This window comes from Chiloscyllium plagiosum, unplaced genomic scaffold (assembly GCF_037043375.1).
Source record: "Chiloscyllium plagiosum isolate Xiang-an unplaced genomic scaffold, Cpla_swu_hap1 HiC_scaffold_24, whole genome shotgun sequence".
Lineage (NCBI taxonomy): Eukaryota > Metazoa > Chordata > Chondrichthyes > Orectolobiformes > Hemiscylliidae > Chiloscyllium > Chiloscyllium plagiosum.
Genome location: NW_028270162.1, coordinates 54,339,964 through 54,367,937, shown reverse-complemented (window position 1 = coordinate 54,367,937; position 27,974 = coordinate 54,339,964). Strand labels below are relative to the sequence as shown.

The following is a 27,974-nucleotide window of genomic DNA, read 5'->3' as shown; positions in this document are numbered from 1 at the left end:
ATTTGTCTTTCCTCAAGCTCTTGAATTGCTCCTTATATCAAAATGCTACAGGCAGTATATTCATACTCCCCACAGAATCTGCCCTCGTCCACACAGGAAACCAGAATCTCCGATCTGTTAGACAGGCTCAGCTAAGCAGGTCTGGCAGCAAACGTGTCAAGAGGAACAAGAGTTGACTTTAGAGTCCAATAAGCTTTACTTGGAACTAGATAATCTACTTCATAGTGGTTGAGGGATATTTATTCACAAGGTTGCCAAGAGCATCCTGCTATTCTTTGAATGATGCCTTGGAGCATTTTGCATCCAGCTGAGTGATTATTTAGGGCACCAGTTTAACTCATTTAAACAACGCCAACTGTTATCGTGTTGCACTTGCCCTCTGTGTTGCTTTGGTGTCAATCTATATTACTGTAAATCTTCCTGTTGTCAGATTTGAGCCCATGATCTTCTGACTCATTGAGTAAGTGTGTTACTAATAAGCTAAGTGAGCAACTGTGTTGATACGAGGTTTGCAAGTTCTTAGGCACTGTTTGTATAAAATAAGTAACATGATTGCCACAGAGGTTCCTAGCTACAGAAAAGCAACAGGTAAATTGAAAGAATGTATTTGGATCTCCATTATTTAAGAAATATTTAAATTGTGTCTGTTTTTCTAGGTGCTAGCTTCGAATACACTGACTTCGTTATGTGCCAGCAGCAGTGGTGAGGAAGGGTGTGCATACGCTGAACAGGAGGAGATTGATGTCTTGTTGCAAGCTTTACTGTCGCCTTGTTCTGCAGTGCGAGATGCTGCTCTAAGGGTAAAAGATTTGCTATAAATATGTCCATCAAGTAGCAGATGGATACGGGTCAAGAGTTGGCTTGCTGCACTAGTTCCTTGTTTCACAGTGTCTGAAATTGTATGTTTTTATCAAGGCATTCAGTTACCAATCACAGCCTTATCTCTTCCTTATCCCCTGCTGTGGAGTCTTCCAAGAACTCTTCAACTCAATATTTGTTCCGTCACCCTTAATGACTGTCTTGGTCTAGCAATCTGGTATTCCCACCCTTAACATCTAATTTAATCTCTTATTGTTTCAAAACAGACCAACATCCAAAGTGCTTTACAGTTGTTTAAGTGCTTTTGAAGTGTAAGCAGAGTTACAATATCTAGGCCCTTAGATGCAATCCAATGCTTTAACCAAGCTTTTGGTCTCTTCTCCTAATCTCTCGGACAGTTTTTATTTGGTTGCACTTCTGTGAAGCAGCTTTGCACATATTTCTATTTTAAAGTATGCCTAACTGTAAGTTGCTTTTGTTTGACATCACCAAGGCAGTGGTCTGGAGCAGTGTGTCATGAGTAATCACTGCTGGCTTCACAAGATGGAGCAAGTGCCTTGGCACTGCTTTGCTTGTAAGAGTGACCTGTCATATTTTCTATTGTACTATTTTGGTGCATCTATATTTGTGGAGTGTAAATGAGTCAGGGTAAATATTAGGTTACTTACTGTGGGTATGATCTTAATTCTCTGACATTCATTCTACTTGTGCATCACCTTCATTATATGCCAGTATATTCAAGGTTAAACTCAAAGCTGTTGACAAGGCAGCACCAAGACCTTACATTCTTGTTTTATTAAAAGTGAATGTTCTAATCTGATTATTTAGCTAAATCTAGTACAGTTGTTGTTCTATCATTGTTTTCTGCATCAACAACTTTATGCAGGACATATTAAGAGGGTGTTCATTGTAGAAAAGGTGCCAAAGGTGTTCTTTTAAAATGACAGCCCTGTCAAAAGCGAATTTAGGATTGTCGCCAAACGCCGGTGAGCCACATAGATTTTGGGGAAAGTCTTCAGAAGCATGTGAAGAAGCAGAAAAGTTATGGGAAGGAATTCCAGACATTGAGGTCCAATAAGCTGAAAGCAACTGCCAATAGTGAGGCAACAGCAGAGGAAGGACGAGAGGCCAGAAATGTTTTTGTCTGAGTTTGAGAGTGCCTTTCTACTGATTTTGAATTTACTGTCCTCTTATTTGTGATGTTATCTTAGACCCACCACTATCTCACATTCCTCCCGACTTGCATTGACTTGGAAGTAGCTTTCATCTGCTGTTTGTGTTTAGTGCATTTCCAACTGAGTACTACATTCTGTCTGTAGTATTCGGGGCATTGTTTAGAACAAACCCTATTAAAAAAAAATTGAGGGGGTATCATCCAGTTTGTTCATGCTTTTAAGTTTTTGGTGTCTTCCTCTGGCAGATTTTTTCTGATTGGCTGGATTATCTGCAGTGAAGGAAAAGTGTGCATTTCTACTGCACCTTTCAATGCCTACAGGATCTCCCATTATATCTAAAGCAATACTCTGGTTACCCCATATATAGTTAGAAGTCAATGGGTTCACAGCAAGGTCCCTCAAACAGAAATGTGCGAATACCTAATTAAAATCTGTTAGTGATTTTGGTTGAGTGATAAGAAAAGAGCTCCTCTGTTCATTTTTGAAAAGGTACAATGGAATATTTTATGTCCATCCAAGAAGTCAATGTGACCCCTCTTTAATATCTCATCTGCAGGTACGACTTAGCTACTTGGGAAAACACATTCTTCTCACACTCGTGTGAGTCTAACTGCTGTTGAGTCACAGTGAACACTCCTGTACTCGCCTGTGTTTGCATGATGTAATGATAATGTCAGTTAATTTCTCTTGATAACTCCTATCAAAATGATGGGAGTTATCCTATGTCTCTGGTTGTTTTGCAGGGTCTGTTGGAGATGAACATGGTGTTGCCGACCCCAGATAGTGATGAGAAGAATGGATTGAACTTACTGCGCCGATTGTGGGTTTCCCAGTTTGATGTGGACGAGGAGACCAGATTGCAGGCTAAACAGTGAGGGATCAGTTTATTTGCGAAATACTGGGTGATTTAACAGTTCGTTTGAGGAAGTTAATGTGGACTTCATAGTCTAGTTTGTTAAATGATATATCTTTGCTAGTTAAAGATAAAAAGCATGATCAGAAGAAATTGAAAGTTCCAGTTATTGTCAAACCCATTTACTATCTTTTCCTCAGATAAATTGAGAATGCATAACAAGTGAAGTGTTGCTATTAACAAAGTGATTATTTTAATTTCAGTACTGTTGTCTGCCATGTGGTAAATAATTGCAAAGAACGTGTGCAGTGATAATGCACAACTAAGCCATGCATGAAATGACTTGAATGAAATGCAGATTTGTACTGGGTTAGTTTACTGAGAGTGTAGCAATAGACTACAGCAGGATGGGTTGTAAAGATATCAGCATTCCTGCTCCTTGTGATCACCATCTAGTCATATGAAAGTCAGAGGACAGTTGATGAGGTGAGGAGATTGGATTGGCTGTCCTGCTTCCTTCGAAGCAATACTCAGCCAGAACTCTCACCCGAAAATTGAACATTGGTGAGGTACTGGAAGGAACTGGTGCCTATGGTATAATTCTTTGGCTTGTGTTGATACCTTTGAGAGAGCATTAAATTGTCAAAAAGAAATAATGGAGCTACAGCTTTCCTGCTTCCACATCTGACTTGGAACTCTATACACTGTCTGCCTTTCTGTTTGTCTATCAATCCATCTTTGTAATCTTTTTAGGTTGTGGAGTACAATGGGGTTGGAGCTGCAGCCAAACCTGTGTTCATTGCTGATTAAAGATGTGATATACCACGAGGATGCCATACGCCAAGCAGGAGCAGCAGCCCTGTCTAACGCCGTGGCCCAGTATCAGAGCCAAGCTGCCGAAGTGATGGCCAAGCTGATTGAAATTTATCAGGAGAAGCTTTACGTAAGTTCACTTTGGAAAAGTGTAGGGAAAAAGATGCCCAGGCATTTGGGCAAATTTGAAGCCAAGACTGCTGGAGTTATATCATTACTAACTTACAGTAGAGAAAGGAATAAGTAGAACAGTTGATATGTTTGTAGCTAGCTCTGCAGAGCATGCTGAAGAGAACTTGGCAACAGTAGAAGCTTATATAGGTTTGATCAAAGCCAAAAGAGGATGCTAGTTCTTCGTGTAATGGGAAGCAGACAACATATTGAAGACTTAAAGTTTGTAGCCGGTCAAGAAATAGCTCAAGTCAAAGAAGAAAGTGTATGTTCCATGTGATGGAGCACAAGGAACAAGTTTAAATGACCTATGTTAATTTCCAATATCCTTTCAAATTAATTTCTTTAAAATTAGAGAAGTGTTGATCAGGCATACATGATTGTAAGTGGAATAAAACAAGGAATTAAGATTTAAAGTTTCACAAAAGAAGATTAAGCCATGTCAATTCATTTGCACAAAGGTCTAAGGTTGTGGGAACTCTTCACTGTTAGGATTTGTCTACAGGGCATGTAATTTTCTAGTTCAGTAAAATACAGGAGGAAACTGTTTGGGAACACTTGTTTCTATGTTTCTTGCACTCTTTGCACACTTATTATTTCCCTGTGTAGTACTTAGGTTTATTAGTAATTACCAGGAACTAATTGTTTTTGTTCTGTTCAGAGGCCACCGCCAGTCTTGGATGCCCTTGGTCGAGTAATTTCGGAATCTCCACCTGATCAGTGGGAAGCCAGGTGCTGTATTGAGAATTTGATGGTATAAGCTAGCTGAAATGAAATGCTATATTTTTTCTCCAAAGCCCCCCTGTACTCTCCCCTTCTTGAACTCTCTCTTGTCCCTGAGAGCTCAATCTGAGCTGCGTTTAGAATTTTTGGAATGTAAGTGCCACTGAGAGGGCTAACTTTTCGTTGCCCATAACACTGTGATCAGTAGCCTACATAGGATTGGGAGATCTTTGATTTTTTGACGCAGCAGCTATAGTGCAATGACAGCGTGTGCCCAAGTAAAGATGCTGTGTGATTTGGAGGTCATCAGTTCCATTGCTACATGCTTCCTTCCAGTAACCCACCTAAATGATTATTCTTTAGTGTGCAAGGTAATCATCATGGATAAGATATTTGACTGGAGAAACTATTGTTGCTGAGCTAAATTCTCAATAATTTATTGAATTAAATTGAATCAGTTTGAATCGAATTGAATCAATTATTGTCATGCGATTTCAATATAAAAATAGTGAAAAGTGTACTGTCACTGTGTGTAGATACCATTCTCATTAACTTAAAATAAAATGAAAAATGAAGATAACTTAGGGAGTCCAAGTTTTCCTTCTCTGTTGCTACAGTCCCACTCCAGGCTTCACCAGGATCCCCACTCTGATCAACACCAGCCCACACCGTGCCACCACCAGGATCCTCGCTCCGATCAACACCAACCCCCACGCCTCTCGTCACCAGAATCCCCACTCTGATTAACACCAGCCCACACCATGCCACCATCAGGATCCCCCCTCCGATCAACACCAGCCCACACCGTGCCACCACCAGGATCCCCGCTCTGATCAACACCAGCCCACGCCGTGCCACCACCAGAGTCCCTACTCCATGTAGATGCGAGGTCCCCCTCCAGGCTTCACAGGCTGACCGACTCTGTAATCAACCTGTTCAGATATGTCAGAGCGCACCTTTGGAGCGGGTGAGACTTGTCCCCTGCTTGGCCTGGGTTTATTACCACTGCAGTACAGGAGCCCTTTTACTTGCATTACAAACTTAGGAGCAGCTGTAGACTGTTCACGTTGAGGTCATATTTTCCCTTTTACAAAACGAATGATCATAACCAGTGCAAGTTCGGTCCTTTGGTCTCTGTGTCAGAATTCTGCACCAGTTGCATTTAACTACTCTCCATTTGGGGAGCTATGCAAATTTACTTAGTGGTTTGACAGTACTTTAGTCAGTGGAATGCATAAGTGAAGACAGTTTCATACTGTTTATATAATGAAAGTATATTTATATTGAAGGTGTGGGATTGCTCTGGCTTTGAACAATCTTTCCCAATATTTGGATGGATCTCAGATAAAGCTGCTGTTCCAATTCTTTGTACCTGAAGCATTAAATGACCGTCACCCAGAAGTTAGGAAGTGCATGTTGGATGCAGCTCTGTCTGCACTGAACACCCATGGAAAGGTAGATCTGTCTGCTCTCCAAAATAACCTGTTTTTGTGGCTTTTGAGTATGCTGGTTTAATTGTGTATAACCTGTGGTGAATAATTAATTTTTAACAATTACTGTTTAGAGTCTTGTATTAAGAACTGGTACTTCACAGCAATATTGTAGGCAGCAATGGTGCCATAAACCAGGAAATTAAGAGCACTGTTTGATGTGGCTCAGTTGGGAGAATTCTCATTTCTGCATCAGAAGGATGTAGATTCAGATCCCACTACAGGGACTTAAACACAGTCTAGGCTGACAGTCCAGTGTAGTAGTGAAGGAGCACTCCACCTGTCCATCACCTTATTTAAGAAAAACAGAGGAGCTCTGATCAAAATTTATATCTCAACCAGCATTGCATTTTCAAAAAATATGATTATCTGGCTGTCAGTAGAATTTGCTGTGTTCATTTTTCAATATTTAAACGTGGAGCTAACCTTCTTGGATGTTAACAATTAGTGTATTGGTTCTGTTTACAATATAACAGAAATCTAGCAAATCACAAATCATTTCCAACACTTGTACTGTACCTTCCTCCCTGTAGGATAACGTTAGTTCACTCCTCCCGGTATTTGAAGAATTCCTGCGGAATGCACCGAACGATGCTAGCTATGATGCTGTGAGACAGAGTGTGGTCATTCTCATGGGTTCACTGGCAAAGCATTTAGACAAGAGTGATCCCAAAGTGAAACCCATTGTGGCAAAGCTCATCACTGCTCTCTCCACACCTTCTCAACAGGTAATGTGCTCAACTATCAAAATACTTTCAAAAATACTCAGACAGTGGGATAGTCCTGGGCTCAATGGTAGCATTCTTGCCAGAGTCCTGGGTTCAACTCATAAGTGAGAGGCAGCAGTACATAATCTAGCCTAATGCACCACTGTAATACTGAGAGAATGCCCTACTGTCACATGCCATCTTTTGAATAAAGCATGAAAACAAAGCCTAGTTTGTCTTTGGGTGAGTGTAAAAGATCTCCTGACACTATTCAAAGAAAAGCTGGACGTTCTTACTGGTATCTTAATCGATATTTATTGTCAGATTTTGCATCATTTGTGGGATCTTGCTATGGTGCAAATTGCCCCTGTGTTTCCTACATCAGTGGCCATATTTCAGAAGTACTTAAACAAAACAGAGAATGCTAGAGAAACTCAGCAGGTCTGACAGTATCTGCAGAGACAGAAACAGAGTTAATATTTCAAGCCTGTCATGACTTCTCTTCAGAAGTTCACAAATACTGCCAGATCTTAAGTTTTTCCCGAATTCTCCTGTTTTTGTTTCAGATTTCCAGCATGTTCAGTATTTTGGTTTCATTTCAAAAGTACTTGAGTGGTTATAAAGTGCTTTGGGACCCACCAAAGTCATGAAAGATACTTTTTGGAGCAACCCATTTTACATAACTGAGCTTTTCTTTTAAAAATAAAGTTATTGGTGAAAGTATGAGATGTATTGGTAGCAGAACCTTTTGGAATGTACAAAAGGAGGACTGCAGACGTTGGAGATCAGAGCCAAAAAGTGGGGTGCTCGAAAAGCTCGAGAGTCGATATGCTTTTCAACCTACTGCTCCTCAGATGCTGCCTGACCGGCTGGGCTTTTCCAATACCACACTTTTTTTTTGAACCTCTTGGAATGTTTAATGTAGTTTTCCGGGCTGAAGTGAATGTTCTTGGTGCAACAGGTTCAGGAGTCAGTTGCCAGCTGTTTACCACCACTGGTTCCTGCCATCAAAGATGATGCCTCTGGAATGGTTCAGAAGCTGCTGCAGCTGCTGTTGGAGTCAGATAAATATGCTGAGCGGAAGGGGGCAGCATATGGACTGGCTGGGCTGGTGAAAGGATTGGGCATTCTCTCCCTGAAGCAACAGGAAATAATGGTAACGTTAACTGATGCCATTCAGGACAAGAAGAACTTCCGGAGGCGGGAAGGTGAGATGAGCATCTGTCTATTTCTAAAGTTAAAAACTGTATTGAATAATAACCAAGGCGATAGAAACAACACCCACAACATCAAAGGTCTTTGCAAGCTGGTTAGCTCCAAGTATGTCGAAACTTGCTCATTTTCACATCCATGTAACAGCAGCACTGCTCTATACAGAGGTCAGTCATCAGTTCTCCTCATTCCTGTTGTGTATGAGACGTTATTGAGAACGGTTTGGCCCAATGACAGCAATCTCACTGGAAGCTGACTGGGGAAATCATTTTTATTTTCATGTGTTTATCATGTAATCCAACATTTTGTTCTTTTGGTGCAGCAGAGTGTAACTTTACTTTGCTTAGTCCATCTCTTGTGTTCTCCACAGCATCATCCCCCAGTTTTAGAACACGTTCAGTGTCATTAGCATTTATGTTTGTTGATGAAGTTCCATCGGTCAGTAACTATATTTTTGAATGGAAAGGGAGAGATGTTTGAGCGGAAAACTGCTTTTTAAAAAAAAACTTCAGTTACCAAGGAGCTTCAGAACAGGTAACAAAAACCGAGTCACGCTGGCTGGTAAATTGGTAACAAGGATCCTACCTTTCCAACAAACAGTAGAAGCCTGAAAAGCGGGTTAGATTTTCTTTATATAGTGTTGTTAGAATATGGACTGCATTGCTGTAAATTCCTGCTGAAACTGGTTTGATCATTGTTAAAGAGGGTTTTAGAGAAATATGCTTCATAAATGGCACAACAATAGCTGGCTGAAGTGAGGAATTAACAGTGGCAGACACAATGGGCAGTATGGCCTTTTCCTGTGCTTAAATGTCAGTGGATATTTGCACTAAGTCTCAAAGAAGATTTTATAAAATTTAACGTATTTTTCTAATCAATCTGTTCAAAAATGTGGTTATACACCTCCATGTGGGAATTGAATCCAGGCCTCCCAGTCGAGGGGTAGGGATACTACTACATGCACCAGAAAGGCCCCAAAATCACCGGGATTTGAACACTTCTTTGGATTATTAAACTAGTGACAATATTTCTAGGCCATTGCTTCCCATTAAAAAAAAATACCTTCTAATCAACTGATTCAGAGATATTATGACAAACCTCTGGAACTGATAGGATTTGTCCAGAGGTAGGGATGTTACTACTCTGCGATAAAATCCCTCTTAAATAAAGTAGATTTATGTTGCATTTGGTCTTAACTTACCAGTATCACTGCAGTACCTTCAGTTCTTCAGATTCAGTATAGGGTTAATTGTACAGGTTGTCATGCTATAACATAAGTTTTGTCAATGCAAATTCACAGTAACGAGATTGATGAATTCAGAACGTTTCTAAAACACAAACTTTTAAAATGTTAATTGGTTGTAACGCAATTACATCACCAACACTTTATGCGCTCTTTCTATTGTGTGATTTTTTTTCTATAACACGGGCTTGCACAAGACGCAACCATCGCATTGTAGAAGAACTGTTTGTAAATGCCTCTGGCAACATCCCTGAAAACCAGCATTAATTTATAGATAATACTAAATACAGTCAAGTGCAAGCTAAACTGTATTTCACCCAATCCGTTGTCTGCTTTTGTCCCTATTTTTCACTTTCTTATTTTGGTATTTTTCCTGCAGAAGCATTTACTCTGTTTCAAATTCCTTGGTAGGTGCTCTCTTTGCCTTTGAAATGTTGTGCAATATGCTGGGAAAACTCTTCGAACCGTACGTAGTACACATACTCCCTCACTTGCTCTTATGTTTTGGGGATGGAAACCAGTATGTCCGAGAGGTCAGTGCATATTGTATTCATGTCTACGCTATATGAAAGTGACTTTTTGTGAATTGTCAATTTTTATGCATAGCTCGTGTCATTAAATATCCAAAATACAGACCTAATTTGAGGCACTTTTATGAATTATGTAAAGGTTACAGATGAAACATCAGTTTTCTCTATAGAAAAGTGGTATAACTTGGTTCTACTGTTGCTTTACTCTGCAGCTTTCAAAGTTACTGATATCCTAATGTCTGCAACTTGTTTTCTCTACAGGCATCTGATGACACTGCAAAGGCAGTCATGCGTAATCTGAGTGCCCATGGTGTGAAGCTAGTATTGCCTTCACTGCTGGTTGCTCTAGAAGAGGAGTCTTGGAGAACTAAAGCAGGTATTTGGCCAAACACTAAGGGGCTGCTTTAATTCTATTGGCTTGCCATGAACTGGACTGATGATCTGCTAAAGTTGTCCAGGTTACGCATCAATCTTAGAACCACCTGATGTCATTTGGCCCCTACTTGCAATTTTAACCTGACTGTCTGGCTGGATTTTCAGCTGAAATGGTGCGGAAGAGAATTTGAGCTAGAAGTCCAAACGGTTAGGTTATCTTTTTACTTTCCCTGTGGAAGCAGGAGCATTAGGAATGTTCTTCTGGACTCTCTAAGGAACTCTTGGGTCTCTCTACGCTCCTATCCATTCCTGATCATGAAGTGGCTCCAACAGCCGACAGAGGACAGCCAGCGTGATGTGCAGTTCATTGATCCATAGCATCTGCACTGCACGGAAAGCAGGCTATTAGGTCCATTGTATCCACACCAACCTTCCGAAGAGCTTCCCAACCAGACCGACCCCACCCCCACCCTCTTCCTGTAACCCTCAGTTTTCCATGGCTAATCCACCTACCCTGCGCATCCTTGGACACTGGGCATCAGCATGGCCAGTCCACCTAACCTGCACATCTCAGACTGTTGGAGGAACCCGGAGCACTCAGTGAAAACCCTCACAAACACTGGGAGAATGTGCAAATTCCACGCAGACAGTTGCCCAAGTGTGGAGTTGAACCCAGGTCCCTGGCACTGTGAGGCAGCAGTGATAACTACTGAGCCACCATGCCACCCATTTCTCTGCTATTTCCTACTGTCTTGTAACTCTAAACTGATTAGAAATTAAAATTGACTAATTTCTGGATGCGTTTCTAATGTTTAAGAATGTCACAATCTCCCAAAACCCACCTAAATTATTGGAGTCTAAGATGATATTCCTATCTTAATTTCCTAGTGCACCAAATGCAAATCTGTATTGAAGGTATCTGTATCTGAGATGAATAACATACTTGTTCTGTTTGAGCTTGTATGACTTTGGTAGCTGGCAAACTTTTGCCAAGATGCACCCTTAAACTGTCTGTTTCTGTACCTTTAGGTTCTGTGGAATTACTGGGTGCTATGGCATACTGTGCTCCCAAGCAGTTGTCATCCTGCCTGCCAAGCATCGTGCCCAAGCTGACTGAAGTGCTGACTGACTCTCATGTGAAGGTGCAGAAGGCAGGACAACAAGCCCTGCGGCAGATTGGTTCAGTCATCAGAAACCCTGAGATCCTGGGTGAGTATGCTGTGCAAGGCATTGTATGTAGAAAATTGATGACCCATGTCAATCATTATCTACTAGTCGTCAGGTTATAGACTGCAAACTTTGTTCTAACTGACACTCTCAATAAACCAGCAAAAACTATATACCTCAAATACTGGGTATATACCTCAAATACTGTAGGTTTATTGTCATACTGCTATCTCCACAATATCCACATGGTCAGTTGAGGGTGCAAATGAGAAGGCTCTCTGCCCATAAGTTTTTTTTTAAGGCAAAGTTGCATTATTGCCTACGTGGTTTATACTGTAAATAAAGTATAACAGTGATGTAAATACCCTTTGCATTACATCTCAATTACTTAGTGTGTTTTTAACATTTGATTCTGTGGATCTTTTGATCAGCCAGTACACTCCTGGTCCCATAGGTGCTGGTTAATAAAAAGTTTACTGTATTTCTTAAATTATATACCCTATTCCCTACGGAAAATTTTCTCATGCATAGTGCAAAACAAATTTGTTTAAAAATGATAGAACTACATCCTATCTAGAATAATTTGGGGCATTATGCATTGTTGGTGTTATCTTGGGAAAGTCATGTCATCCCTTTGCACTGCTTAACTGGGCTAATTTGGACTATACCTTATTTTGTGATTATTTTCCCCCTTCCACTTTTGGCAATGTTCTTAACACATTTGGGCAATCTTTCTTTTTACACAAAGTGTAGAATAGAAATGGAATCATAGCTTATCTTTATCAACCTTTTCTATGTGCACTGGTTAGGGATTCTAGAATTAGGGGGCATAGTCTGAGAATAAGAGCCAGACCATTCCGGAGAGATGTTAGGAAGCACAAAGGGTGGCAGTTGGTTGGAACTCTCTTCCACTAATGGCAGTAGATGTTGATCAGTTAGTAATTTTAAATCGGAGACAGATAAATTGTGTCTAAGCAAAGATATTAAGGGATATAGGCCAAAGGGCAGGTATATGGCGTTAGGCCACAAATCACCTGACTGGCAGAACAGGCTTGAGGAGCTGAATGGCCTACTCCTATTCCTATGCATTCACAGGGTAGAAGAAGGCCATTCTCCCCATCCAGTCTGACCAGCCAATAGTGTTATCTTTTCCCACCTTACAGCTGTTGGTCTATAGTCTTGTTTGCAGTTCCTGGCACCTTTTAAATAAGATGAGAGTTTCTGTCTCTCCCACCCTTTCAGGGAATGGGGTCCAGACCCCTACCACAGTGTGGTTTAAAAAAAACTCTATTTCTTCTATCTGTTACTCAACATTTATGTATTTGGGTGGAGAGTGAAATCAAAAAGAAATTTAGAAAAACAAAGTTTGGCAAGCAAAATCAAAGAGAATCAAAAGAAGTTTTATTCGCATATAAGGGTAAGGAAAGAATAATGCTCATAAAATACCAAAAAAAGTAAGATACATCTGGAGGCAGATGTCGTTCTTTGTTGATGCTTCTCTGTCTCCGCGAAAGAGAGCTAATACAAACGTTTTAGTTATGATGGAAAACTAAATTATTGGATATGCTAATTGTAGGGGAAGAGTGAGTGTCAGGGGATTAAGCATCCTTGAAAGTGTATTAACCAGCAAGGCCATGTGTAGTGTATTTCAGATTGTGGAGAAAGCACAGGAAGGAAGCAGTGCAAAGTCTGGTCATCATTTTTCAATTCTGACAGAGTACAGATGCAGTGCTGAGTAATTGGAAGGCTGCTAGTGTTGTATCCATGTTTAAAAAAGGAGTGAGTAACCTATTAATAACAGGCCAACCTCAGAACAAATTATTGGAACCAATTTTGTAAACAACTTAAATTGTCGCTTACAAAACATGGAGAGTAGTCAGCGAGGACCTATTAAGGATAGATCATGCTTGAACTAAGTGACTGATTAGATTGAATATTGGAGGAAGTAACAGGGAGGATTAGTCAGGGTAGTGCAGTTGGCATGGTCCATACAGATTTTAGCAAGGCCCATGGGAACATAGCAAGCTAGATCCAAAATTGCCCAATCACAGGAAACCAGAGCCAATTGTTGATAGCTTTTGCAATTGGCAAATTTGCCAGAGGGTTCAGTGCCATGTTCCCTGCTTTGTGAAATGTATATTAACAATTTGGATGTAAAAGTGGAGAGTGGTGATGAAAAGAATTTGCAGACGACACAAAAGTTGGCCGTGTGGTTGATAGTGAAGAGGATAGGTGTAGACTGCAGGAAGGAATCACAGATCTTGTCAGGTAAGCATAGAAGTGGTAAATGAAATTCTACCTAGAGAAGTGAGGTGATGCTTTTGGGGAGGTCAAACAAGGCAAAGAAATAGACAATGAATAGGAGAATGTTGGGAGGGGTAGAGCAAATGAGGATCCTTGGAGTGAATGTTCACCGACCCCTGAAGGCAGCAGGGCTGGTCAATAAGGTGGTTGAGAAAGCATTTGAAATCCTTTCTTTTATGAGTATAGAATATAAAAGTAAAGAGCGTTTGTTGCTACTGTACAAATCATTAGATAGGCCACATTTTGAGGACTCTGCAATTCTGGTCATCTCACTGCAGAAAGGATGTAATTGCAGTGGAAAGGGGATTTAAGAAGTTGTTTGTCAGGCCTGGAAAAATGCAGCTGAGAGGAAAATTTCGATAAGCTGTGGAATTCTCCTTGTAACAAAGAAGGTTGAATGGTGGTCTGATTGAGATGTGAAGGTGTTCGGTTTAGGGGCCTGGATGGGTAGGGCATATTTATCTACACAGAAAGATGAGACTAGGGGCCAGATTTAAAATAGTTGATTGAAATATGAGAGAGAGATGATGCAAAATGGTTTCACTCAGAAAGTGACTGACAGGATAGTTGAGGCAGAAACCCTGGACCTATTTAAAAGGTGTCTGGATATGCACCTCGAGTGCTGTACCATGCAAAGCTATGGACCAAATGCTGGAAAGTGGGATTAGACCGGGGAGGTGTTTATCACTTGGCATAGAGCATGATAGGTTGGAAAGTGTGGCTCTGGAAAAGCACAGCAGGTCGGGCAGCATCCAAGAAGCAGGAGAATTGATGTTTCAGGCATAAGCCCTTCATCAAAAATGTGGAATGGGAAGGGGGCTGAGAGATATATAGTTTTTGGGGGTGGAGCTGGGGGGAAGGTAGGTGGGAAGGCGATAGGTGGATGCAGATTGGTGGTAATTGGTCGGTGGGGAGGGTGGAGCGGATAGGTGGGAAGGAAGTTGAACATGCAGGACAGGTCAAGAGGGCGGTGCCAAATTGGAGGGCTGGATCTAGGATGAGGTGGGGACTGGTGAGATTTGGAAACTGGTGAAGGGTCCCAAAGCGGAAGGTGAGGTGTTCTTCCTCCACTCGTATGTGTCTTTGATTTGGTGTGTAGGAGGCCCAGGATTTTTATGCCCTTGTGGGAGTGAGAGTTCAGGCAGTTGAAGTGGTTGGCTACATGGAGGTGGGGTTGTTCTGTGCATGTAGACCAGAGATATTCCCTGAACTGCTCTGCAAGTTGATGCACGGTCTCGCCAATGTCGAGGCGATAACATCAAGAGCAATGGGCACAGTGGATGAGGTGGATGGATGTGCAACAAAATTTCTGCTGGATTTGAAATGATCCTTTCAGGCCTTGGACGGAGGTTAGGGGGGAAATGAAGGCATAGGTTTTACAACTCATGCAGCTGCAGGGGAAGGTGGAGGGTGGTTTGGTGGGGGGTTTGGACCTAACAGGGGAGTTGCGGAGGGAATGGTCTCTGCAGACCGCCAATAGGTTAGGGAGGGAAACCTATCTTTGGTGCTGGGGGTCTGACTGTAGGTGGCGAAAACGGCAGAGGATAATGCAATAATCTGGAGATTCATGGGGTGGAAAGTGAGGACTGATAGAAGCAGGGGGCTTCTATCCTTGTTGCGGTTGGAGGGGTAAGGTTAGAGAGCGGAGGTGCGGGAAGTGGAAGAGATGCATTGATCACAGAGGGCAATGTTGATCACATGGGAGGGGAAGTTGTGGTCCTTGAAATAGGAGGACAGCTGGCGTAGAATTGTTCCTCCTGCAAGCAGGTACAGTAGAGGTGGAGGAATTGGGAGTAAGGGATTGCATTTTTACAGGATGTGGGGTGGGGGATGTAGTCAAGGTAGCTGTGGGAGTCAGTGGATTTGAAAACAGAAAGAACTGTGGATGCTGTAAAGGGCTATGTCTCAAAGAGTTGAGTGTTAAATCCGTTGGATAAACAGAAACTGCACTTAGTTTCCACAAGCAAGATTATATCTATTAAACATGAACAAAAACAAAGTACTGTCAATGCTGGAGATCTAAACTGAAATGCTTAGCCAGCCTAGCAGCATTCGGGAAGAGAAATTAAGTTACTATTTCACAATTGTGACCTTTCATCCTGCCTTTTGGTAGGTCACTGACCTGAAATATCAAACTCTTTCTCTGGTAGATGCTGGCAGACCTACTGAGTATACCAGCACTTTTTTGTTTAACAATAAGATGATTTTCTGTTTTTGTCTGATAGTTGAGTGGTGCCTGTCCCAAAATACAGTCCTTTGTGTCTGATGTTTTCAATACTAGTGACTATGAACTATATAAAAAGCAATTTAGTTTGCTTAACTTACTCATTCTAATGAAAGCAATGCACAGAACTGAATGTTTTAAATTGTTTATCCAGCAATCACGCCTGTTCTATTGGATGCTCTGACGGACCCATCCAGGCGGACACAGTTGTGCCTTCAGACTCTGCTCGATACCAAATTTGTCCACTTTATTGATGCGCCATCTCTGGCTCTGATAATGCCCATTGTACAAAGAGCATTCCAGGATCGATCTACCGATACCCGTAAGATGGCAGCTCAAATTATTGGGAATATGTATTCCCTTACTGACCAGAAGGTAATGCTTGTGATTTTGCAGATGATGAACATGTCCTTCCTCATTCTCCTGTATTATTGAAAATTATTTAATTTCAATTAATTACAGCACAATAGACATGTGTAATCCAGTGGCTAGGTCAGATATAAAGTTGGAGCTGCAAGATAGATTTTAACCTGTTAATCTAAAACAAATCACAACCATCACATGCCATGATGGGAGAGACACTGTTAAGTGCCACGGTTAGCGAATAAGTGAAATGAAGTTTATCATCAAATTAGAATTGTTGACTTCTTCCCATTGATATGATTCCAGGATCTTGCACCATATCTGCCCAGTGTGATGCCTGGATTGAAGCTATCTCTGCTAGACCCTGTTCCAGAGGTAAGAATATTTACTGTCTCCAGTTAACCTAACCCTGGCTATGTTTACCTAACCTGGAACCAATTTCAGACTAACAGTTAAAAATATTGTTTGTGACAAATGGAAGCATTAGCAACTGAGGATTTGATCTGTCTTGGCTCATGGCTGACAGCTTGGACTACTTTGAAGCCATCCAATACTTGGAGCTGCTCTCAGTTGCTGACCCTGACCCATCAGTCTGATGCTGGGCCATGATGTGTTATAGTTGCTTCAACTAAACCTGTATACTTTTTTCAATTTGCAAACACTAATGCTGTTGGATCAAGCACAAACTTGAAATATTTTATTTAGTGCTCAAGTTCATGCAGTTCTGTCATGTGACAGGTTCGTACAGTATCAGCAAAGGCTCTGGGGGCAATGGTGAAAGGAATGGGCGAGTCGTGTTTTGATGACCTGCTACCTTGGCTTATGGAGATGCTGGCTTCAGAGCAGAGTTCGGTTGATCGATCTGGTGCTGCACAAGGTGAGGAGGTCAGAACTTCCAAAAGAGGAAGTTCTTATAGTAATTGATTAACTGGAGACCATATTTCAGCCACATGTACAAAGGCATGTCAGCAGTAGTTTTCTTGACACCAGACAAGGAAACAGTTAATTGCGAATAATTTCTTTCCAACTTTAATTGTGTTCAATGTTATTAGAACTTTGTTTCAGAAAAGCTCAATTTTATAGAACAGAAACTTTGAAAAGTTTATTTTATCGAACAGAATGGTTTGTTCTGCTTCTCTGGTGCCTGTGGCCAAGAGGTTGTCTTTAGGCCATTGTGACATCCTCCTGAAGTTGACTTTCAGCACCTGCTGTTTTTCTCAGATTTTCACTATTCTTTCTCCCTCCGTATTCCTCCCTCTGTCCCTCCCTCCCCACCCCTTCCCCATTTATCTAAGTTATCAGGTAATTTTCTGTTAAATTGTCATCATGAAGTTTGTCTCCAATTAGGAGCTGAACAGAATTTGACTTTAACTTGCATCAATCCTGCTTTTTGCTCATGAATTATTCCATATTTTATTTGAAAAGATTTATCAAATGTTTGAGCTATGATTTGGTGGTCAGCACTGGTTCATTCTGCTTTATCAATTAATCAAAGCTTATGCTGGCAGTTGACAATTCATCTGCATTTTTTATTCTTGACATAAAATGCAATCAGCATCTGGTTTCAAGCCCTACAAGTACTTAGCTGGATCCTCTCCCACATCAAGCATTCTTTTATGGTTTCTCTGGCAGAGCACAGGTGATGTTGATATATTTACCCTGCGCATTCAGTCTGCTTTCTTTTCATGCATGACCCAATGGTTTTGCTAAACAATTCTTGACATACAGCAATGGCTAGAGGCTAGAAGTTCTCTGCACACCTCTCACTCGACACCACAATGTTGTCATGCATGAATTCTTGAGCATTGTTGACACAAGATCTTCCTTATGGATGTAACATACAAAGTAGATGCTGGAGTGGCCCGTAAAGCTTCATGAAGCTGCTGTGTCCCTCTGTAAGGTCATGCTTGATCTTTGACTTCAATTCCACGTTGCTGTCCGATACCTATTTCCATAGAGTTTTGGAATCGAGGAGAATCAATTGATATCAGCCTTGAATTTGCTCATTGACTGAGCATCTACTGCCTTTGGTCGAAAACTTAAAATATTCGTGACCTGCTAAGTCAATAACTATTATTACTGTCATAATTGAACAACCCTTTATCGTGGGACTTAGTTCTAGAGTCATAACCCGGGAAACCTCTCATTATCTAGCCTGAGATAAAATTTAGAATGTGATATCAGAACTAAGGCTTTAGTGCAGAAGTGTTCATCCCTGCATCATTGTCCAGGAACAGTGTTCCATTTTGAGTTTGTCATGTGAGAATCGAACATTTACATTGCCAAAGGAAGATCACACTAACTTCGGGAAATTTAACATTCAACTTGTTGTCAATATGATTGGTGAATTTTCATACTCTTTTTAACATATTGTTGGAACTATAGATACAATTTAAAATCCTATGATAAAACTGCACAAAATTCTGTTGTTCTATCAAAGGCAAAGCCATCAAGTTTTTAATACCTTCCTTTTGCATTTCAGGCCTGGCTGAAGTAATGGCTGGACTCGGAGTTGAAAAGCTGGAAAAACTCATGCCAGATATTGTGGCCACTGCCAGCAAGGTGGAGATTGCCCCACACGTCCGTGACGGTTACATGATGATGTTCATCTACCTGCCTGTGACCTTTGGAAATAAGTTCACAGCATATGTAGGACCCATCATACCTTGCATTCTGAAGGTAAAATGCCAGTTCTAAATTGGTGAAACAGTTGTCATCCCTTGTCCTATCTGTACTTTTAGATTAGATTAGATTACTTAGTGTGGAAACAGGCTCTTCGGCCCAACAAGTCCACACCGACCCTCTGAAGAGTAACCCACCCCCCTACATTTACCCCTTCACCTAACACTACGGGCAAGTTAGCATGGCCAATTCACCTAACCTGCACATCTTTGGACTGTGGGAGGAAACCCACGCTGACACGGTACTTATCCCAGGTAAGTATCTTACCTGTATCCAAAAATCAATTACCTTCACTGTAGGAAATGTGTAAAACTTATTTAGCCCACCAGGTCAATACTTGGAGATTTAAAAGCACTGCTGTTTTCAGGCAAATTCTGGTCTTTAAGCAGCATCAATCAGGGGTTGCATTCAACTATTGGAGGAAGTTGGAAAATGGAAATATTGGTTAAGCTGGTTTTGCCATCCATCATACATGGTCCTCAGGCTTGTTAATATATATCAGTTTGCAATGAGGGCTGTCTTGGTTTACATGGGAGAAAGAGGTGAAGTGATTGAATTGATTAAGGCTTTGTCCTAAGATTTTTTTTTTACTTAAATCCATACTTTTGAGGGAGGCAGATGAATACGGCCTACCTACATCGTCTATTTGCAAATGGTGCATGAGTGTCAATAACGACTGTAGGAGAACTATTGCACATCCAAACCAGCCTTCCCTTCACTTGTGGGTGAATATTTGAGTGAACATGCAGTTAGATTTTAATACTTCAGTAAGAACTATGATTGAAGAGAAATGTCCTTCATTGCGGTGTATTTCTTTATAAGTCCATAATGTGGTTGGGTGTTCCTTTATTGAGGTCAATTATTTCAGCCATGATTGTTGTAACTTAAGTAGCTTGACATTTTAATCTAAAACTTGCCTCTTGCATAGACAGCACAGATTAATTTGATCTAAAGTGAGAAAACACTTTTCTTTGTAAAATGTGAAAATAGTTTTTGAAGTTACTGAATGGGTGCTTTTTAATACTCAAAGACCAGTGGGTTGGGCTGACTAAGATGTTCAACTTGCTTTGCAGTGTTCAGATTTTTAAAGTTTTCACATCTTTCTTGACCTCGAACTTGTTGGTTTTGATTGTTTAAAAATTCACATTTTGAGTTGTTTTTCTGCCCTCTTTAGGTAACTTCAAAAGGTAATTGTCTTCACATTTTAAGCTGCGCTTTTACAAAAAAAAAGCTTCTCATTTTAGCAGGGATTAACCTGTGCTGAAGAGAGATCAGGACTGCTTCAGGGAGAAAGTTAATGTTTACACCCTCACTTGTTGGACAGCAGTGCTTCCAAATTGATTCAGTGTTACATTGCAAAATTGTGCAGGTCTTCTGTGTACTTAAGATTTCAGTTATGATCCTGTCTCTCGGTTGTTGTGTATTTTTTTTTTAAAAAGGAGTGATGTCATTGTCCAGTCCAGCATTCCTCTCTCCTTCAACAGATTAAGTGGGCACTTGCCTCATCATTGGTCTGTGGGGTTTCTTGTAATTAAAGTCACTGCTACATTTGAGGAGTCCATGCACTTCAGTGTAACTCCTTATAAAAAATTTTGAATTGTCTGTAGGAGATGGTTTGGTATCACACAGGGGAGCAGCTCTATTACATGCATAAGAGTTCATGCATTATCTTGTCGTCAGTGATTCTGCACAATAGGAGAGCCTGTTGCATGAGCACACTTCCTTAGTTTTGCCAAGAAGTTGAAACCAGTTCCTGCTGAAGTGTAAAAGTGGTTGCGTTGAGATCAAATGTCAGGCACAGACTACAGCATGAATGTATCAGCAGGGCAATAATGACAGTGAAGTCTTATTTATTTTTAACTAATATGAATTGCTTTGTATAGGCTCTTGCAGATGAGAACGAATTTGTTCGTGATACCGCCCTGCGTGCTGGACAGCGAATTATAAGCATGTATGCAGAGACTGCCATAGCACTGCTGCTCCCAGAGCTGGAGCAGGGATTGTTTGATGATAACTGGCGGATCAGGTACCAAAGACTTTGTACTTAATGTTAGACTAGCACTTGTGTTAGAGTTTATTGTAACTATTAATTTCAAATCATACTTTCTATAAAGGAAATACATATTTCACTATGTTTTGAAAATTGAGAGGAGTGGCCATGATTCTGGTGTACGGCTTGTGCAAGACAGTTTAAAGGTGAACAAGTTTACAAATTGGGAAGTTATGAATAAATGCCCTGTGCATTTCTCATTTAATAATGACACTAGGTTTCCTGTGCCATAACTGTTTCTGGGAATTTATGGACAGAAAGTCAGCCCCTTGACTTTACTCTACCAACCGGTTAAATCATGGCTTATCTGTACCTTAAGAACTTTTTATCCACCTTGTGTCCACATCATTTGATACCCTTATTAAACAAAACTCTGTCCCATTCTGGGCCTTGAGAGCTCCATTTGTCCTATAATCCAGAGGAAAGAGTTTTTGAGATTTCTGTTGTCCTATGTGGTTTCGCTCTTGACTAACCAGTTCCAATTTTAAGATCGTGTCCCATTCTTCTAGATTCCTTCACCAGAAAGTATAACTTTTCCTGACGTACTTTTATTTTGATATTTCAAATGCCTGGACGTCAATCAAAGAAATAAGCTGCTTATGTGCCTTGCCATTATAACTTAATCCTTTAAGCCCCAACATCTCATGTGCACCACCAAAGGTCACGACTTTGACGTGTGCTGTCCAAGTTTGAATACAGTGCTGAAATGCAGATGAGATCTGACACTTGAAGCCTCCCTTTTGCATTCCAGCTCTCCCCAGTTAGTGGCCTAAAAGTAACCTTGCACTTTTCACCTGACATTCTCACTCTTGGTGCACAGATTTGAAAGGACATGTTCACAGATTTCTGAACATTATTTATTCATTATAGAAATACAAAATAATACTCATCATCCAGTGGGAAGAGGAAAAATGATAATTGAGTTATCCATTTAAGAGTTCCTCCCATGGGTTCCATTTGCAAACTTCATTAAGTTGAACTGAAAACAAGAAATGCTGACAGCTCGAATGAAGAATCATCTAGACTCAAAATGTTAGCTTGCTTTCTCTCCATGGATACTGCCTGACCTGCTGTGATGTCCAGCATTTTTTATTTTCAGTACAGATTCCAGCATCTGTATAATTTGCTACTACTCTATAAGCTGGACATGTGCTCAAGTTGGAGTTTTCCTATCAACACAGCCAAGGAAAAAACTCTGCTGATTTTGTCTCTGAATCGGAGTTGATCAGGCCTCTTCTCCTTGTGTCATATAAGTAGGCTGTTAGTTTGATAGGTGCAAATCACTGTATCTGATAAGACTTAATACCCTCTCTTGTAAAGATTCAACTGTTTGAAACTTCTGCGATTGCTTTAGTGTAGTCCAGCATTGGGGTAAGCCTGTTAAAACCAGCATAGGAGCAATTGTCATCATTAATTTGTGCTGTGGCTGATAGGTCAAAACTGTCACCACTAATTTACTTTGCTATTCTCCTACTTGGCAAGGAGAAGGGACTATCGCTCAGCTGCAATTCAAACTCCGGAACTAGAAGCCTCAAGACAATATGCAAATTGTGCAATGCTTTTGAAGTGTAATATTGCTGCTGGAATGAAGGCAGTCAAAGTCTGACTGCCTCCCATCTCCTCCTGCGTAGGCTTTGGAGGACATCTGTGACTGAAGAGCACGTTGAAGAACACAGACACTTTGAAATTGTCTCTCCAGTGTTGAGATTGGAGTCAGCACCTGTTCAACACTGCCTTGATACAAGGAAATATGTTAACCTTCCTACTTTTGGTATAGTTCTTTTCAATCACTGAATATGTTCCATCTGTTCTAACCCTTTGGTTATGTCAGATTTGGATCATGTGCAATTTCTCTTGTTTCCTACTGCATCACCGATATCTGTTTCTTTAACAATGTTGAGAGCTTGTTTTTGGAACAGGATTTTTGTAAACCCTGGGGAAAGCCCATGTGCTCGTTTGGCCCCAGTTTTCTTCTCCATCTCCACCATTTCCTTGTTTTTTTTTGTGTGGTGAAGACTGAATTGTGTTAAACAAATTAGTAATATAAGGTGTTTATTCTTCTTTGGTTTGGTTTTTAGGTTCAGTTCAGTCCAACTGTTGGGAGACTTGCTTTTCCACGTTTCAGGAGTGACTGGCAAAATGACAACAGAGACTGCCTCAGAAGATGACAACTTTGGCACTGCGCAGTCCAATAAGGTAAGGGCTTGAAATTGGCACAGCTGCTGTTTGGGGCATGCATTTTGATAAATATCCAACATCTTCCATTAATACGATTGGACGTATATTAGCTCAGAATATGAACCTCTGACACTGAATGGTCAGTAAACAATCCTTGCAATATCAAGTTGGTTTAGACCCATTTAACATGTCCTGGACCTTTGGAATGATTTAACGTGAGGACCTGCTTCAAGGGTTTTGTTGACTTAACAAACCTGCTCAGATGTTATCAATGTTATGTACCTGTCCCTTCAATGACATAAAGAAGTAAGCTTATCTATATAACAACTGAACAGGCTGATGCTTCTCTCTCGGGGAAAACAGAAGGCTGAGGCATCATTCTGTTGAGAGTGTTACAGTTATGGAGGGATTTGATGTGGTAAGCTTAGCAAATATGTTTCTGCTTATGGGCAGTTCAAAACTAGGATCCACAACTACAGTAAAAGAGAAAAATGCTGGAAAAGCATGGCAGGTCTGGCAGCATCTGTAAAGAGACCGAAACCAACATTTCAAACCTGTTATGTTCTGAAGAAATCGTAACATACTCAAAGCATTAACTCTGTTTCTCTCTCCACAGATACTGCCAGACCTTTCTCTTTTTAATCCTCAACTATAAGATTGTTTCTAATTGATCTAATAAAACTTTCAGGAGAAATACCTTTTTCCAAAGAGATGTGGAAATGATGAACGTGGAGTTATTGATTCATCTAGCATACATATCTGCAAAGGGGACCTACATAAATATATGAAGGACTCTAGAAACTTATGCTGATGACATTAGGAAAAGCTAGATGAGAGCTAATATGAAGCATAAAAACTGCAGGCCAAGTGGGCAGGATTACCTCTTTCTTTGCAAAATATTCAGTTTTGGGTTTTACATAGAATCTGACCTGGTGATAATACTTTCAGGCTATTATTGGTGCACTTGGTCTTGAGAGGCGAAATCGTGTGCTTGCTGGTCTCTACATGGGTCGTTCTGACACCCAGCTGGTGGTGCGTCAAGCCTCACTACACGTCTGGAAGATTGTTGTTTCAAATACACCACGAACACTGCGGGAAATCCTGCCAACACTCTTCACTCTGTTACTGGGTTTCTTGGCCAGTACCTGTGCTGACAAGAGGACGGTGAGTTGGAATATTTTGCACTCAAAAGTAAGATTAAACTGGTCAAAGAATGCTGAAGGGAAATCTATAGAAAGATTGATATGTGCTTAATTTCTCTCGTCCAGTTTACTTGAGGGGTAACCAAATGGGTGTATTAATAACCTGCCATCTTCGAATGCAACTTCTATAAGTAATTCCCTCACCCTTTTTATTGGAGAGCAAGGTTTATTTAACTGTTATCAAATTGATTTGCAGAGAAGCATTTTGACACACACACTGTTTAAAATAGCCACAGCATGAAATCATTGTTTACATTTTTTAATTCATTAAAATTAGTTAAAATAATTCCTTCTAATGCTTTATTCAAATACATTAGTTGTTTCCTCAGCTGCAATTCTCCATAAAAAGATGGCTCATGACTCTGCTGTTATTGCCATGCCCACTGCATTGTAACCCAGTCAGAACACAAGCGTGAACTGGATGGAAAGGATTTAATCGTGCCATGACACCAGACTTAACACTAATCCAACTCTGACGCAAACAATGAAGCACAAATCACAAACTCCATGTTTGATAAAGCTGCAACACAATAAATTTGAGTCAAACTTCAACCTCTTTCAAATAAATGTGATTTTGTTTGTTTGAAAAAACAGTCTAAATGGAAATATCAGAAAATATCTGTCTCATTAACATGAGGCCACATTAATGAGCTCTTCACTTTCAGGATAGTTATTGAAGTTGAAACTTTATTGCTGGAACAGCACAGCAGGTCAGGCAGCATCCAGGGAACAGGAGATTCGACGTTTCGGGCACAGGTCCTTCTTCAGGCCTGTGCCCGAAACGTCGAATCTCCTGTTCCCTGGATGCTGCCTGACCTGCTGTGCTGTTCCAGCAATAAAGTTTCAACTTTGATCTCCAGCATCTGCAGACCTCACTTTCTCCTCCAGGATAGTTATTGAGCCAAGTGAACAACGAGAAAATCTTAGTTATCAAGGGAATCTTTGCAGTCAGGAGGACTTTGGATAAATAATTTAAGTTATAAAAGAAAGAAAGCCGGATGTATTTACACGACAGTCACCATGTATTTGCACTGTGCGAATGTTTAAAACTTAACAGTCAGGAGAGGTTCTTTTGAGGCTATTGGAATTTAAGCCCCAAACAAACAATTTAAATAAGGTGAGACTTGTAGTGGTGGCTTAGAGAATCTTGAGTCTCTCTTTGAACAAGCAGTAATGGTTTAATGAATAACAAATATGTCAGCTCTCCAAATGTAAATATCCAAAAAGAGTTTCAATATCTCAATTACATTGTGGACTATTTTTTTTTGTTTAAATTGTAAGTTTAGGTTTCTGGTTTTAAGCCAAAATTGGTGAATTTTCTGTGTGTCTGAAGTTAACAATTAACTTGTAATTATTTCTGAAGTCATGATGACTTCTTTCAAAACTGTTTGAGGCCAGGCGTTAGAGTGAATGGTTTGCGCACAACTGATGGACGTTTGTTTATTTTAGCTTGTTTTACAATTCGCAAGGTAAATAATTGGTCCTCGTGATTGGTGCTTTTATTTCAAGTTTAAGAGAAGCACCAGAAACTCAGAAATTTGGGGTTCAATTTTGAGTAGACAAGTCCTGGGAATAGAATGACTGGATAGACCCATGCTCCTGAGAAGTGAAGAATATATAGTGAATTAGGTTACTTTGGAGTTAACAGTTCATGTTAGTCCCAAAGCAGAAATATTGGAATAAAACCTTGAATAGGTTACTTAAAGTTGACTACATTTAAGCAGGTGACTGATATATCCAGGAAGAAGCTATCTTCAGTTCTAATCTAAAAATTGATGTCAGAAGTGATTAAGCTTGACTGAGGTATTGGGTGCAGAGCTGAAATGTGTGGCTGGAACAGCGCAGCAGGTCAGGCAGCATCCAGGGAACAGGAGAATCAACGTTTCGGGCATAAGCCCTTCTTCAGGAATGAGGCTTCTTTGTAGAGGGAGGAAGAGAGCTTCTTCAAGGAAGGCATCCTTGTAAGAGGATTCGCAGTAGGTTAAAATCTTTGAGGAGAAAGTGAGGTCTGCAGATTCTGGAGATCAGAGCTGAAATGTGTTGCTGGAACAGCGCAGCAGGTCAGGCAGCATCCAGGGAACAGGAGAATTGACGTTTCGAGCATAAGCCCTTCTTCAGGAATGAGGCTTTGGATGCAGAGACTCTGGTGCAATCGTTGTTTGAGTACTGTACCAGGGGTGCGTTTTGGGCACAATACGAAAGCTGTTTTGTTTCTTTTCCAATTTTAAAGGTGTGTTTTGAGATTTTGAAATGTATTTCACATTCATTGTGTATATTTAAACATCTTTGAATTTGTATTATAAGTAGAATAGCTTGATTTATTTAATCTTTGTCCTTTTGTTAATGAACTTCTATTTAATTGTTAAATCAAAATATGCAACATTATATGTTTATATTTCAGCAAGAGACCATTTAGATCATATTATGATTTGTTCTGATTTTAACTATCGAGCCAGGTTTCTACCTGGAAACTGACTTTCTGGTAATAACGTAACAACATAAACTGAAGATGCTGCTGGGGCTTACTACGTTAATCCACTAAATACCTGAACTGGTCACTTCTGGTACTGTTCACTTCTTCTTTCTTTGTGATGAATAAGCTGGTTTCAACCATGACATAGAGATGATATCATTAGCCTTTGAGCAGATTGGCTGAAAAAAATGAACCAGGATTACAGTTCCTGCTCGCTATCTATTGACTTATGTCAGAAAGTACATGTTTACACTCATTGAGCAAGGGAGGACCAAGTTCCACACAAACCCCTCCTTCTCTGTTTCCATAACCAAACAGTTTTCTGCAGTACCTAATGTCAGGGCTGACAATTGAATAATTTGACTGCTTGTTGATTGGTTTCCTGACACTAGAAGTGGAACAAAGGAGAAAGAACCAGATATTAGATATCTCAAAATTCAGTATCAGCCAATGGAATGTTGTCTTTTGCAATAGGTGTCTAAATAAGTACCATCCTGGCTGTGTAGTAAGCATTTGAAAGGGTTGGGGAGAGCTTTGAGAGAAAAAGGACCAGAACTAATTGAAAAACCACAAAATTCAAGGGTGGTGATTGAATTATCAAGTGAAGCTATTGACACTAGCTGCAGTTAGCATTTGGCTTCTCTGCTCTTCAGTCTGTCAGTGACTGTCTCCACCAGACTGCATCCAGGCTATGATTTTGGCATGAAAAATATTGCAGAATTATAACAGATGTTGAGTGAAGATGTCACACTGACGCAAGATTTTAAAAAAAAGATGAATGCAATGTGCTACCGAGCAACAAGCAAACATGAGCAAGTACACAAATGAGTCACCATAAGCAGGTGTCATGCTCTTGTACTGCAGCAATATAACATTGATCATCATCCTTTTAGTTATTACTCATTTCAGAATGATAATCTCATTCCAACTTTAAGCACCTCAATAAATTGAAAGGGCATTGGTCCTGCACTGAGTAATTTGTAGACATACGGTGGTATGTTTACTTCTGTGTTACATGGTTGGTCCTGTCTGATTTTAAAAGTTGTTTAAATAAGGTTACCTGACAGTACAATGGGATCTTGATCAGATGGGCCGAGGAGTGGCAGATGAAGGTTTAATTTAGATAAATGTGATATGCTGCATTTTGGAAAGGGAAATCCGGGCAGGACTTACATACTTAATGGTCCTGGAGAGTGCTGCTGAACAAAGAGACCATGTAG

General features: G+C 40.4%; 1 protein-coding gene across 1 annotated transcript in view; it reads left to right on the top strand.

Annotated features, from left to right (window-relative positions):
- The window catches only part of gcn1 (GCN1 activator of EIF2AK4), a 128,449-nt gene that overhangs the window by 70,901 nt on the left and 29,574 nt on the right, over positions 1-27,974 (top strand). The window contains exons 28-44 of the mRNA XM_043716089.2: positions 657-800; positions 2,738-2,865; positions 3,601-3,790; positions 4,493-4,563; positions 5,844-6,009; positions 6,578-6,772; positions 7,713-7,959; positions 9,618-9,739; positions 9,998-10,112; positions 11,141-11,320; positions 15,961-16,181; positions 16,476-16,544; positions 16,908-17,046; positions 18,652-18,848; positions 20,735-20,877; positions 22,980-23,097; positions 24,028-24,243. Of these exons, the coding sequence (XP_043572024.1) occupies positions 657-800; positions 2,738-2,865; positions 3,601-3,790; positions 4,493-4,563; positions 5,844-6,009; positions 6,578-6,772; positions 7,713-7,959; positions 9,618-9,739; positions 9,998-10,112; positions 11,141-11,320; positions 15,961-16,181; positions 16,476-16,544; positions 16,908-17,046; positions 18,652-18,848; positions 20,735-20,877; positions 22,980-23,097; positions 24,028-24,243 (2,661 nt within the window). The remainder of the gene's footprint in view (positions 1-656; positions 801-2,737; positions 2,866-3,600; positions 3,791-4,492; positions 4,564-5,843; positions 6,010-6,577; positions 6,773-7,712; positions 7,960-9,617; positions 9,740-9,997; positions 10,113-11,140; positions 11,321-15,960; positions 16,182-16,475; positions 16,545-16,907; positions 17,047-18,651; positions 18,849-20,734; positions 20,878-22,979; positions 23,098-24,027; positions 24,244-27,974) is intronic.